We start from the raw sequence: 12410 nt of genomic DNA on the forward strand, positions 1-12410 counted from the left end.
AACTGTAAGTAGTGCTCACCACACTGTACTTAATTGTTCATGTGTACTGTCTCCATGATCAGTGCATAGGCCACGTGCCCCCTGTCTCTGTCTCCAGAACTCAGCATTAGTGTTGACAAATGCTGGAGGGAGGAAGGATGAAAGGAAGTGAAGAGGAACGGAAGAATGACAGGTGGAAAGATGAAATGTCATGGCAGAAGGAACGCAGCATCCCTTGGTGGCCAGGAGCACAGAGCTCTGAGCTCAACTCCTGCCCTGGTACATGACTAGCTGTGAGACCAGAGCCCAGTGATTTAACCTTCTGAAACTCTCCATCACATGGACTAGTGATATTTTCCTAATGGGGTGTCATGGCGATGAGGTGAGATTAAATACATGAAGAATATTAGTGCTGTGTTACATGCGGGCTGCCTCCCGGGGGGCTGCCTCCGTGCTGGGCATTCCGTGGCCATTCACAGATGAGCAAAAGATATCATATGCATCCTTGTGAAACTTAGTCTAGGGAGGCTGTGTTTGGTCCCATAATAAATCCTTGCTATCCGTGAGGAATGAATGAATAAAGGACGGCAGGAATCTGAAACAGAGCAAGATAAATCCAGGTTCACCAGTACCCTCCCTATTGCATGTGTTTAGGGGGCTGCCTTTGGAGGGATGCTGGGAAGAAACAAGGTGATGGAGGTCCACAGAGGCAATGGGGGGACACTGCCCGGGAAGCAGGACACTGTGAGCGACGCTGTCCAGATGAAGCCTCGCCCCCATGACCCGAAGCTGGCCAGGCGCTCCTTAGGCCACTGTAAGTCGTGTTCTTCCTGGTTCTCTTCACCATCACCGAATGATTTTAAAGGTGTGCATGTCCAAGATTGTAGATTATTTTATAAACATTTATCGAACATCTGTTAGGTACTAGGTAACTCGCTGTAGTGACACAGGTATGGGGTCGTGGAAAGAGCATTGGATTTAGAAGTAGACCAGAGTTCAAATCTTACCCGCTATGTAAGAAATAACTTCATGTTCCTGAAGTTCTGTTCCTTCATTCAGAAAAAGGGATCATACTGTGGACCTCACAGGAGTTTTGTGAGGGCCACGTCTGACAGTATGTCACATACTAGGTACTCAGCAAATACTTACTTCATTCCTCGTATATCTACCAGCTCCTGTTGGATTTTGGAGGCCAAAATAATTGACACACTGTTGATATAGTATGATCTCATTAGTTGCCTTTACTTAGGTTGTATTTTCCTTCCTGTGAGTCAAGACTCTTGATTATAGGTAACCATGATCACATCATACTGTATTAAGAAAAAAAAAAAAAAAGCTCACCTTGAGGAAAGTCTGGCCATGGCTGGATCTAAGTATACAGTAACACAAAGACTCAGTACTACTTCTTGTACTCCTGGCTCTTCACCCTCTGGCTTGGGTCCACTTTCAGACAAACCCTACCCTGATGGAGGTAAGATGGCTTCCAGCATTAACAGGCTTATCCCCTATCATCTTGGGAACCCCAGGGGAACACTAGAAATTGTAACTTTCTCTCAACAGTTCTGAGAAAAGCCCCACATTTGGGTCTTCCTGGTTCTGATTGGGCCACATGTCATTGATGAACCAGCCATCATGAATGGGAGATATGATGCTGTGGGTGGCCCAGCCTGTGTCATAAACTCACCCCTGGAGCTGGGGGCAGAGTCAGTTCTACCAAAACTATGTAACTCAGGTTGATGGATTTCCCAAGCAAAAGGAAAGGGCTGTTGTCAGGGAGAGAAAAAGAAGATACCGGCTATACAAAACATGTCCAGCCCAGTAAATCACGGCAAACCACTGACATTTCACATGTTACAAATCAGTTATGAGAAGAATAAAAACACAGTGGTCATAAGATGAGCCCAGGGCCCCTTAAAATCCGCCTTTGGACTAGTTGGCCACATCCCTCCATAGTCTGCTGTATTCTGTATTTCCCAAGTCACATATTTAAGTGCCCTTCTAATTTTGCCTGATCTCTGTTTGGAATCCTCTACTTCCTGATGTCCTAGGCATCCTTCAAGATCTGTCTCAAAAATCACTTCCTCTGAGGCCTCCCTTACTCCAGTCCATCCTCCTCTTCCCTGCTCTCCAGGGAGGTGATTCCTCACTCCTTTCTGATTCCATGACATGAAAACAGCAACTGAGTGACCACATTCCATATTAGGCTTTAGAGTTAAGCCATCCTGGGGCCTAGGAGCACTGTATACTAATCCCATAATCCTAGGAAATGTATGGACTTTCATATGCAAATGGGAATAATACTACCTATTTTCCAGGGTCCTTTTGTCAATGCATATAAAGTATCTTGTTAGCGTGCTCAGTAAGTGTTAGTTCTCTTCACTGAGTTCCTTATCTAAAAAAATTGTAGCGTCCTTTACGTTCTAATTTGTGGGATATGTGTGTGCCTCCAGTGATACACGGTGAGCACTGTGTGATCAGAGACCATTTGGTATTTTGCTCTGTTTTTCTGCAACCTGGTACAGTGTTGGGCACCCTGGAAATACCCCAACAAAGCTGTTAAGGGAAGGAATAGAAGAATAAATCCAACTTCAGTGACTCTCTGGTAGGTTTGGCATCATGAATAATTCTCTGGACTAAGGCAAGTAAAGAATACATTTTTGGAAAATGTATTAAAGTATCACAGAACTGATGTAAAAAGAAACCATCCATGTATTTGCAGGAACCAGGAGCCCTGGAGGGTGAATTCCAGAGCCACTCTAGGCCTGAGGGTTTTTACTGAGCTCCGAACCCCTGGGGCCTCTGTTCTGACTGCATGCGATGCAGAGGACAGACACTGTACCCCAGGGCCTGCCCCAAGTCAGCTTATAATAGGAGACTCCTGGATAAAGTCAGGACCTCAAAGGATTATGTCCACATAGAATGAGTAAGACTCTGCCTACAGTTAAAAATGCTGTTTTGTGTTCTTACAAATTTGTTACAAGAGGCTAGAACCCAAGTGTTATGAACATCATAATTTTTTTTCAAAAATAAATGTGACAACAGGCGACAAAAAGACATTTCTGATGATTTAATGACACGAGAAAGCACAGAGTTGGCATAAAATCAAAAACCGTGCCTTGAGAAGTGGGTAGACTTATTCTGAAGTATAACAAAAAAAAAAAAAAAAAAAAGGAAAGAAAAAGTAAGGGAGAGGAAGACAAGTTGAAGTGAATAAAAGAGTTAAAGGGGAGCCCTGAATATGGGGCTGAGAACTGTTTTCATGCAATCATGTACTGCCCATGAGGAGTCACTATAGATGTGAGGATTATGCTGTGAAGAAAACAGTCCAAAGAAGATGATTTTGAGTAATCTGTACATAATGCACATGCGGTGAAAGCACAAAGGGAGATGCTGGGTCCATTAATGGCTCTTTGCGGTACTTGTTTGAGTAGCACAGGATGTTTAGTTAAGGAGAGTGCACACGAAAATGGAAAGTTTTGAGAAGAAAAAGACAACAGAGTGTCTTTCTATACTCCTATGCAAATAGGCCTCTTGTGAAAATGAACAAAATAAAAGTGTTACTTCTTTTGGATGACAAAAATGGACAAAGCATAAACCCCAGTGAGCCGAAAATTGTCCATTTTTGACCCTGGTGCTGCGTGAAGGAAAAAAATAAAATGATTACCGTAAGCTGATCCACATGCGCCATCCCCCCCCCCGCCCCCCCGGCAGTTCAGATCCCCACGGCTGTGTGTGGTCCAAAAGAAACCCAATTTAATGTAACGTGGTATCAACTTAGTAGCCTTCCCAGATCACTGGTAAAGCAGATAGAATCCTCTTTGATGGAACCTCCTTCTAGCCCAGGTTTCAAATAATTCCACAATATATACTTGTAAAGAAATCACAGGGAAAACCATCTGGCGGCATCTATTAAAGTCCAGGGTGTGCCTGTGACCGGCAGCCCCATGCCTATTCTTGCACGAATAGAAATGCATGCTTCAGTTTACCAAGACACATACAAGTTGTGCTGTAATGGTGGCTACACTTATGAGAAGGAATGACGACCGGAACAGAGCATGGGAGGGGCTGGGGGGCCAGTGGCAGTGTTAGGTTTTTGATCTATGTGCTCCCCACATGAAAATGTTCAATTTGGGAAAAACCACTGAGCTGCACTCTTAGGGTTTGTGCTTTTTCCTGTATAATTAAAATTTAAAACATACTAGGGTAACTTTTAAAAGATACCCATGGCGGATATGCCTTCCAAAAAAATAAAAGAGAAAAGAATAAAGAGAAGAAACCTCAGTCAAGAAAGAGGAAGATGAGGGGCAAGAAAAAAGAACAAATAAAAGTATGTAATGAGATGGTAGATATAAAATTTAAAATATCAGTAAACACTATAAATTCAGTACAGTTTAAATCCATTTAAATCATTCAATATTATAAAATACTGAAGTGCCTTTATGTGCCCGGCACTGTTCCACATGCTGGGGGTATAGCAGTAGACAACACTGATAAAAATTCCTGTCCTCAAGGAGGTTGCATTCTGATCCGCAAGACAGATAATAAATATATAAACAGTAAAATATCCACTGTGTGGAACGGCAGTAAATGTTATGGGGAATAGACAAGGCAAGGAAAGAGAATCAGGAAAACCAAGGAGAGGTGCTAGAAGTTGCAGTTTTAAAGTGTTCGTAAATGACTTCAAAGATGTAAAGTAGGTAGGAGAGCCATGTGTACCTAGGGTAAGGATGTTTTTCGGGATAGTGGAGAAGGAGTGCAAATATCCTGGGGCAGGAGCCTACCAGGTATGGGGGCAGAACAGCTGGGAGCCGGGACTGTGTGGCTGGAGCAGAGTGTAGTAGGAGATGAGGTCAGAGACATGATAAGGGGCCAGATAGTGTAGGGGCTTCTGTAGACCATTGCAAGAACTTTGACATTTACTCTGACAGGTTTTGAAGAACCAATGACAGGTTTCGAGCACGAGAACAGAATGATCTGATTGCATTTAAAGAATCATCCTGGCTGCAGTCAGGAAAGAAGAAATGCAAAGGGATAAATTAGGGACCTGTTATGAGCTTGTTGTACTAATTGTGTGTGTGTGTGTGTGTGTGTGTGTATTGTGAGAGAGAGGGAGGGAGGGTGGGAGCTTGGAGGAGCGCACGTGGTAGACTTGTTGAGACGTGTATGGATTCAGGATAGAATTTGGAAGTAGAGAAGAGACTCAAGGATGTCTCCGTGTTTGGGGCCCAAACAACAGAAAAGATAAGCTGCCACTGTTTATTCAGTTGGGGCTGGCTTCAGGAAATGCAGATTTGCAGAGAAGCCATGAGTTTGGTTTGGAACATAATGTGTTTAGACAACCAAATGGGAGTGATGTGAAGGCTGACGGGGAATCTAGAATTTGTGAAAGATGTCGAAGTTAGAGATGTAAATTTGGGAGTTGTCTGTGTTTTTAAAATGAAGCCATAAACTTTTACATTTGCTGCAGCCAAGGAAGGATTAAGAAAGAAAAAAAACTTGTCTTGAACTAGGAATTAAGCACCTGTGTGTTCAAGATCTTTGCTTTGTGCTGGGAGAAACTTACGGATAACCTCTTACAGAAAAGCAGCACCTGATGGATCAAGGAGCTGATGTGCTTGAGACAGTTTGGGGTCTACATGCTGACTTCTTACCAGGGGATAAGCTTTTCATACTTGGTTCATTTAATTACATGAGTCAATTTGCACATTGCTTATTTCTCAGATGTATCACTTCTTCTTTCTGATTAATCGTTCGTGTGTGAAAATGGTTCTGAATCACCCGTACTCAAAATATCAAACTATGCCAACTGATAAAATATGACAGTTTTATGGTTATGACAAGTTTATAGCTCTGTGAAATAAACCAGCACCTGTAATTAACAGGCTCGCTACTTGTGCCCACAATCTCTGTACATTTTTCAACCTGGCACACCATCTTCTGGCTAATTCCATCACTGAGGAATAAGGAAATGCTAATGTGCTCCATCAATTTGTCTAAGAAATTTGAAGAAAAAAATGCCACAAAACTGAATAAGATTATCTAGATTTAAAGAGAGAGAGGGGCACCTGGGTGGCTCAGTCGGTTCAACATCCAACTTCGTTTCAGGTCATGGTCTCATAGTTTGTGAGTTTGAGCCCTGCATCGGGCTCAGTGCTGACAGCTCAGAATTTGGAACCTGCTTCGGATTCTGTCTCTCTCTCTCTCTTTCTGCCCCTCCCCCACTCACTGTCATGCTCGCTGTCTCAGAAATAAACACTGAAAAAAATTTTATAAAGGGAGAGAAACTCTAGGGCTGTACCATGGAGGGTTTCACCATCTGAGGTCTGAGATTAGACAATAGCCATCAAAGAAGAGGGTGGAGTTACTGGTCACTAGGTAACTAGCACCCTTCCTGAATACGTATTCGACCTTAAAATACTCACTTAAGAGTCGGTGTTTTCGTCATCCCAACTTCAGAGAACCATAGCTGAGTCTCTGCAAGGGAAAGTGGTTTGCCAGAGAAACATGCCTATCGAGGGGCGCCTGGGTGGCTGAGTCTGTTGAGCGCCCGACTTCGGCTCAGGTCATGATCTCACAATTTGTGGGTTCGAGCCCCACCTCGGGCTCTGTGCTGACAGCTAGCTCAGAGCCTGGAGACTGCTTCGGATTCTGTGTCTCCTTCTCTCTCTGACCCTCCCCCGTTCTCACTCTGTCTCTCTCTGTGTCTCAATAATAAATGTAAAAAAGATTTAAAACAAATGTGTGTGTCGAGATTATAATCCAGTTTTAGTTTATGAAATCTGCCTTTGCTATTCTTGCCTCCACTACCGTGACGTGCGAATGCATTTATGCTAGCGCTTGATGAGCTATTCTTCCAGGACTTTGTTTTCTGTACAGGTGGGTATGTGGAGGCCTTGGAGGTCACTACAGAAATGCCAGGCCAAGGGGCCTGGAAGCCTCACTCCATCTCAGAGGAGATGTATGATGATGTTGACTACCCTGGCAGAGCGAGGTAAGTGCATCTCAGCCCTTCGGCCCTGTGGTGAAACTTTAAAGGTACAACACAACAGGTTAATGGTCTTTGCATTATTTCTCCCTGCAGAACAAGGTCAGATTTCTCTAGCTCATTTGCTTCAGATAATGGTACGTATAAGAAGACATTTGAAAATGTGGGTAGGAATTGCTGATGCTTCTGTGACTTGGTGTAAGGTGTCTTTTATCTATATTTATACTTTTAATAATGCCACTCGGGCAAGGTGGTGCTAAGCTAGAAGTGGTCTGAGGTGTGGGCTAACAAATGCTTTAGGATCATGCAGATGAAGCCACTAATAATGGGGCTCTCATGGCAAAAAACAAACAAACAAACAAAAAACCTTCACTGTGAAATGCTATCCTTCCTGATGGCTTCACGATGCAGGTCTGATGATAGGAATGTTTTTTACTTAACACCCAGTCATGGTTTCCTAGAACTTTTAAGATCAGCCTTAACATGGTCTAGAGGCCTTGAGTGGTTTGCCTCTACCTGCCACTGGAGTCTCTTCATACTGTACAGTCTTCATCTTCAACATCCATTCATGCCGATCTCCTTTTAGCTTCTCATACTTGCCAAGCTCCACCTCAGAGTGTTTTCATGTGCTCCTCCTCCTTCATGGAGGGTTCTTCACTTCCCTGGGCCCCTTTGCCTACATGACTCTTACTATTTCCTCTGATCCCAGCTTCTGCATCATTCCCCCCGGGAGGTATAATCTACTCAACCTCAGGGTACCATGGCCCTGCCTCTCAGTCCTTTACAGCTATAATTTTATATGCATGCAATTCTTCCATTAGTAACTGTCTTCCCTCCTGGATTATTACCTTCTTTATGCATGCTGTTTTCCCCAGCCCCTAACAAAATGCCAGACACATTAGACATCCAGAAATTATTTGTCCAATGAATGGATGAAGAAGTAATAGAGGAGAGATAATCAAATGCTTCTCTGGTTGCTTTTGTCCTCCTTAGAATGTCAGAATTTTAGATGGTAAAACACCCTCAGAGATCATGAAATTCAGTACCCCATTTTAGAAAGGAAACTGAGGCATGGAGAATTTAAGTGACTCTCCTAAACTCACTGTGTTTGAGTCACGTTTTAAACTTGAAAATCCTCAGGGAGCCTGGGTGGCTCAGTCGGTGTAGCGTCCAACTTTGGCTCAGGTCATGATCTTGTGGTTTGTGAGTTCGAGCCCTCCGTCAGGCTCTGTGCTGACAGCTCAGAGCCTGGAGCCTGCTTCAGATTCTGTGTCTCCCTCTCTCTCTTCCCCTCCCCTGCTCACACTCTGCCTCTCTAAAAAATAAACATTAAAAAATTAAACTTGAAAATCCTCCAATACAGGGTAGCCTCAAATTGTATCTTAAGCTGATGTGTTGGAATTGGCTAAAGTCATGCTGTGAAGGGGAAGATTATTCAAGATGCTTTGGTTCTCTATTCTTGCCCCAACATTCAACACAATGTGTGATGTTTAGTAGACTCTGCATGTTATATACAAAATATGCAAAGGAAGAGGGTAGAAGGATGCAATCTGTTGATAAACCTGCTTTCTTTGACCATACCAGATCAGACTTGGGATCAGGGAAGAAGCAAACGTGAATTTTCATTTTATACCTAATTTTATAAGGGTTTAATTATTGTTACCATATGCTTATAAAAAACATGTGACTACGGCACTTGGGTGGTTCAGTTGATTCAGTGTCTTGACTCTTGATTTTGGCTCAGGTTATGATCTCATGGTTTGTGAGATCAAGCCCCACATTGGGCTCTGCGCAAACAGCACGTAGTCTGCTTGGGATTCTCCCTCTGTCCCTCTCTCTCCAAATAAATAAATAAACTTTAAAAACAGATATGCCCGGGACATCTGGGTGGCTCAGTCCATTGAGCATCCGACTTCAACTCAAGTCATCACCTGACGGTTCTTGACTTCAAGCCCCACATCAGGCTCTGGGTCAACAGCTCAGAGCCTGGAGCCTGCTTAGGATTCTGTCTTCCTCTCTGTCCCTCTCCTGCTTGTGCTGTCTTGCTCACTCTCTTTCTCTCTCTCTCTCTCTCTCTCTCTCTCTCTCTCTCTCTGTCTCAAAAATAAATAAATGTTAAAAAATTTTTTTAAATGTACCTGACATGAAAGTGTACCTAGCACCTGATAGGTATCTAATAATTTCTTGTCAAGTATCAATTTGAACTATTGTCATTATAATAAATAATTTTTTTAATTCCAGAAGAAAATAGTGAAGTGTATGAAGAGGTCTACAAAACAAAAAGCAGCTACTCAAAAATAGAGTGAGTTCCTCTCTTTCTTAGCTCCGTAGCTAATGGTATTGCTGGTAAAGGAAAACTAGACTTTAAGAAGTAGTCCTCTTCCTCTTCCCTTGACCCTCTCATCCTTAGGATTTACATGAGTAGAGATAGCTATTTTAATACTACGATTGTGATGAATAAGAGACTTGGGATTGTGTACAATCATATGCTAGAATATTTAATCATATTGCTTTCTCTCTTAAGAAAACGTCCATCTCTCAAAGTAGAAGACTTTAATATCATGTTAGGAATTAAGTGAGAAGGGAGAAGTAAATAATAATAAAACTTGCTTCAGTCCTATCATTGCATTTACAGAAAGAATGGTTATGACTTGACTTGTGTCTTTGCAAGTTAATAAGACTGTCTCTGGGATTTAGACTTAATTTAATATCTAAGAATTCAGTGTTGAACAAATTCATATTTGTTCAAATGGGCTTTACTCGTCAACTTTGGTTTCTGAGGGCACATTGTGGAAATGACAGCAGCAATGGTCAAAAGCAAGAAGTTCGAGGGTTGGAGGGAAGAGTAGTGTTCCATGCTGGGTGGGACGCTGTAGATGTATCATTCTCTCTCCAGCTACCCTAAAAAAAAAAAACCCCAAAAAACAACCCAAGAGCATATTTGGAAGAATTTTAATGATTAACTGCGCGATAAATGTACCGCTATTGTTGTAATATCAGTCATCAAATAAAAGTCAGTGACCTGATTTCAGGAGCCAGGAATTCTTATATTTCCAGTGTAGTTTGTAAACTATTCTTCCCTAAGTCATCTTCTCTGAAAGGAAGACCTTGCTTCACATATGCAAAATAGAGACCATTTGGGGTGGATAAAGTTTGTACTGATGTATAATTCCCTTCATAGCTGACTGGTGTGTGTTCTTTCATATTGGCATCTAAATGAACAAGAAAAGCATAGAGGTCGATAAGGCATTTCCTCTCTCTCCCTGGAGTGGGTTGCATTCTGGAATGAGCCTCTTCCTTCTGGAGTACTCTCTCAAATGCCATGTTGTTTATATCTTCGCGTTCCTCTTAGTTTAGATGGAAAAGAAGCACTTACAAGACTGCAGAAATTCTTCAAGAAGGAAAAGAACAGATTTAAAATGAAGAAAAACAAGTTGAACAAACATGTAAGGTAAAGAATCTTGTGCAGCGTCTCTTCCCAGGAGAAGACTAACAGTGATAGCCTGATAGTTCTACATCCGCTTCTCAGAAACCGTGCAGGGCGTATCAGCAACTAAAGTCGATGGCCTCCTTGTCACCTGCCGCCTCTTTCCAATTTGTGAATGAACCACACCCACAGAGAGTAATTAGGTGACAACACCCCTTTGGAAAAAAATCGATGAAACTGGGTTATAGACAAGTGTAGAGGGGAAAGTCTTAAGCAAAGTCCAGAAAGTAAATTTTTCCTCATCGTCTTTGGCATATATCCCTGTTATCACCAGCCATTATGTTATTAATTATGTCCTTTTATGTTTTCTTAGCCCTGTGCTTTTCTGTGGTTTCGTATGTCTACGCTTCTGTATTCTAATTTGCATCTCTGGAGAGAAGCAGTGTGTAGAGAGGGGAGATGAACTTTGTAGCTGACTGGTTCATGTATCTCAAGGTCGTAGACCTGGAAAGGACCCTCCAAGATCGCCCCACTAATTGCCAGTGTTTGAGAAGGTTACGGGTTCACCAGCAGTATGGGAGACCCAGGTTCTGGTTTCAGCTTTGTCGTTTACTCTGTGTGCACTTGTGGGCAAATCATGACCCAGCCCATGGTTCCTCTTGCATACGAGCAAGGCTGGGCAGTCTCTGGAGACACTTTTCTAATATGTAGGAAGAGATATAGACGTAAATCTGTGTCTTATGAAAGGAGGGGGCAATAAGATAATTTCCCCAAGGTCACCAGATACGTTGGCATGGAATTCTTACTCTGCCTTGACGTTCTTGTCCATCATAAAACATGAAAGTTATGTGATTTTTAGTCCAGTTGTCTGCTGGATCTAGATCTACCAAGAGATCCAACAGACTGTAGGGTTCATGGATTGTAGTTCTGACCATGGAAGTAGAGCTCCAGTAGTCAGTTAGACCTATGCACGAAGGCATACTCTGGCCCTAGCAGGTTAGATGCTTCTGACCAAAAATGAGTAGCATGATGCCTGTCATCCCCTAAAACTTTGATCCGGGTGAAAATGCTGATGTTTTTTAATGCAAATCCGATTTCCTTTTTCTTAGAACTATTCAGTGACTCCTTACGACATTTAGCACTAATACCCAATATTTTTCTATGGCAAGTGAATATTTTATGGAAGCTCCCTTCTTGTCTAGTTCCAGTTCTCACTCAGATTTCCTCTACCATCCCATATAAATACCCGACAGATGTAACTCCGCCACGGTATTGGTGCCTCCTTGCTTTAACCATGACATTGCCTTAGTCTGGAATGCACCAACCCTCCTCCAACCTCCTTTGATTATCAAAGTTCTTGTCTTAAAATTTGGTCAAATAGTATCCCTTCTCGGACGCCTTCCCTGAACCCCTCTACCCAGACCCGGATTATCTGTGTCTCCTATGTCTCCCTAACATCCTGTGCATGTCTTGTAACCTCTATTAATACTCCTGAGAAACCCTTTTTTCTTAGAGAATTGCAGGGTTACAAGAGAAATCCATATTATCTAGTCCAACTCACTACAAAAGCTTCTCTGCAAACTTCCTAACAAGCCAAATACCTGTGCTCGCACACCTCTATAAAGGAGAAATTCACTACCCGCAGAGAAAGATGTTTTATCTTTAAGACAGTCTATTAAGATTTTTTCCTGGGGTGCCTGCATGGCTCAGTCAGCTCAACGACCAATCCTTGGTTTCAGCTCAGATCGTGATCCCAGGGTCATGGGATGGAACCCTGTGTCTGGCTTCGCACTGTGTGGCGCCTGCTTGGGATTCTCTCTCTCTCTCGGTCTCTCTCTCTCGGTCTCTCTCTCTCGGTCTCTCTCTCTCGGTCTCTCTCGGTCTCTCTCTCTCTCTCGGTGTCTCTCGGTCTCGCTCTCTCTCTCGGTCTCGCTCTCTCTCTCGGTCTCTCTATCTTTCTCTCCCCCCCACTCCCCCCTCTCTCCCTCTGCCCCTTTTCCCAACTCGCACTCTGTCAAG

General features: G+C 42.9%; 1 protein-coding gene across 1 annotated transcript in view; it reads left to right on the forward strand.

The window, feature by feature from the left end:
- The window catches only part of FYB2 (FYN binding protein 2), a 121070-nt gene that overhangs the window by 86009 nt on the left and 22651 nt on the right, over positions 1 to 12410 (forward strand). The window contains 5 exon segments of the mRNA XM_077760769.1: positions 634 to 793; positions 6856 to 6970; positions 7061 to 7101; positions 9191 to 9266; positions 10317 to 10415. Coding sequence (XP_077616895.1) covers positions 634 to 793; positions 6856 to 6970; positions 7061 to 7101; positions 9191 to 9266; positions 10317 to 10415 — 491 coding nt within the window.

The sequence above is a fragment of the Crocuta crocuta genome, unplaced genomic scaffold (genome assembly GCF_008692635.1).
Source record: "Crocuta crocuta isolate KB4526 unplaced genomic scaffold, BGI_CrCroc_1.0 scaffold559, whole genome shotgun sequence".
NCBI lineage: Eukaryota > Metazoa > Chordata > Mammalia > Carnivora > Hyaenidae > Crocuta > Crocuta crocuta.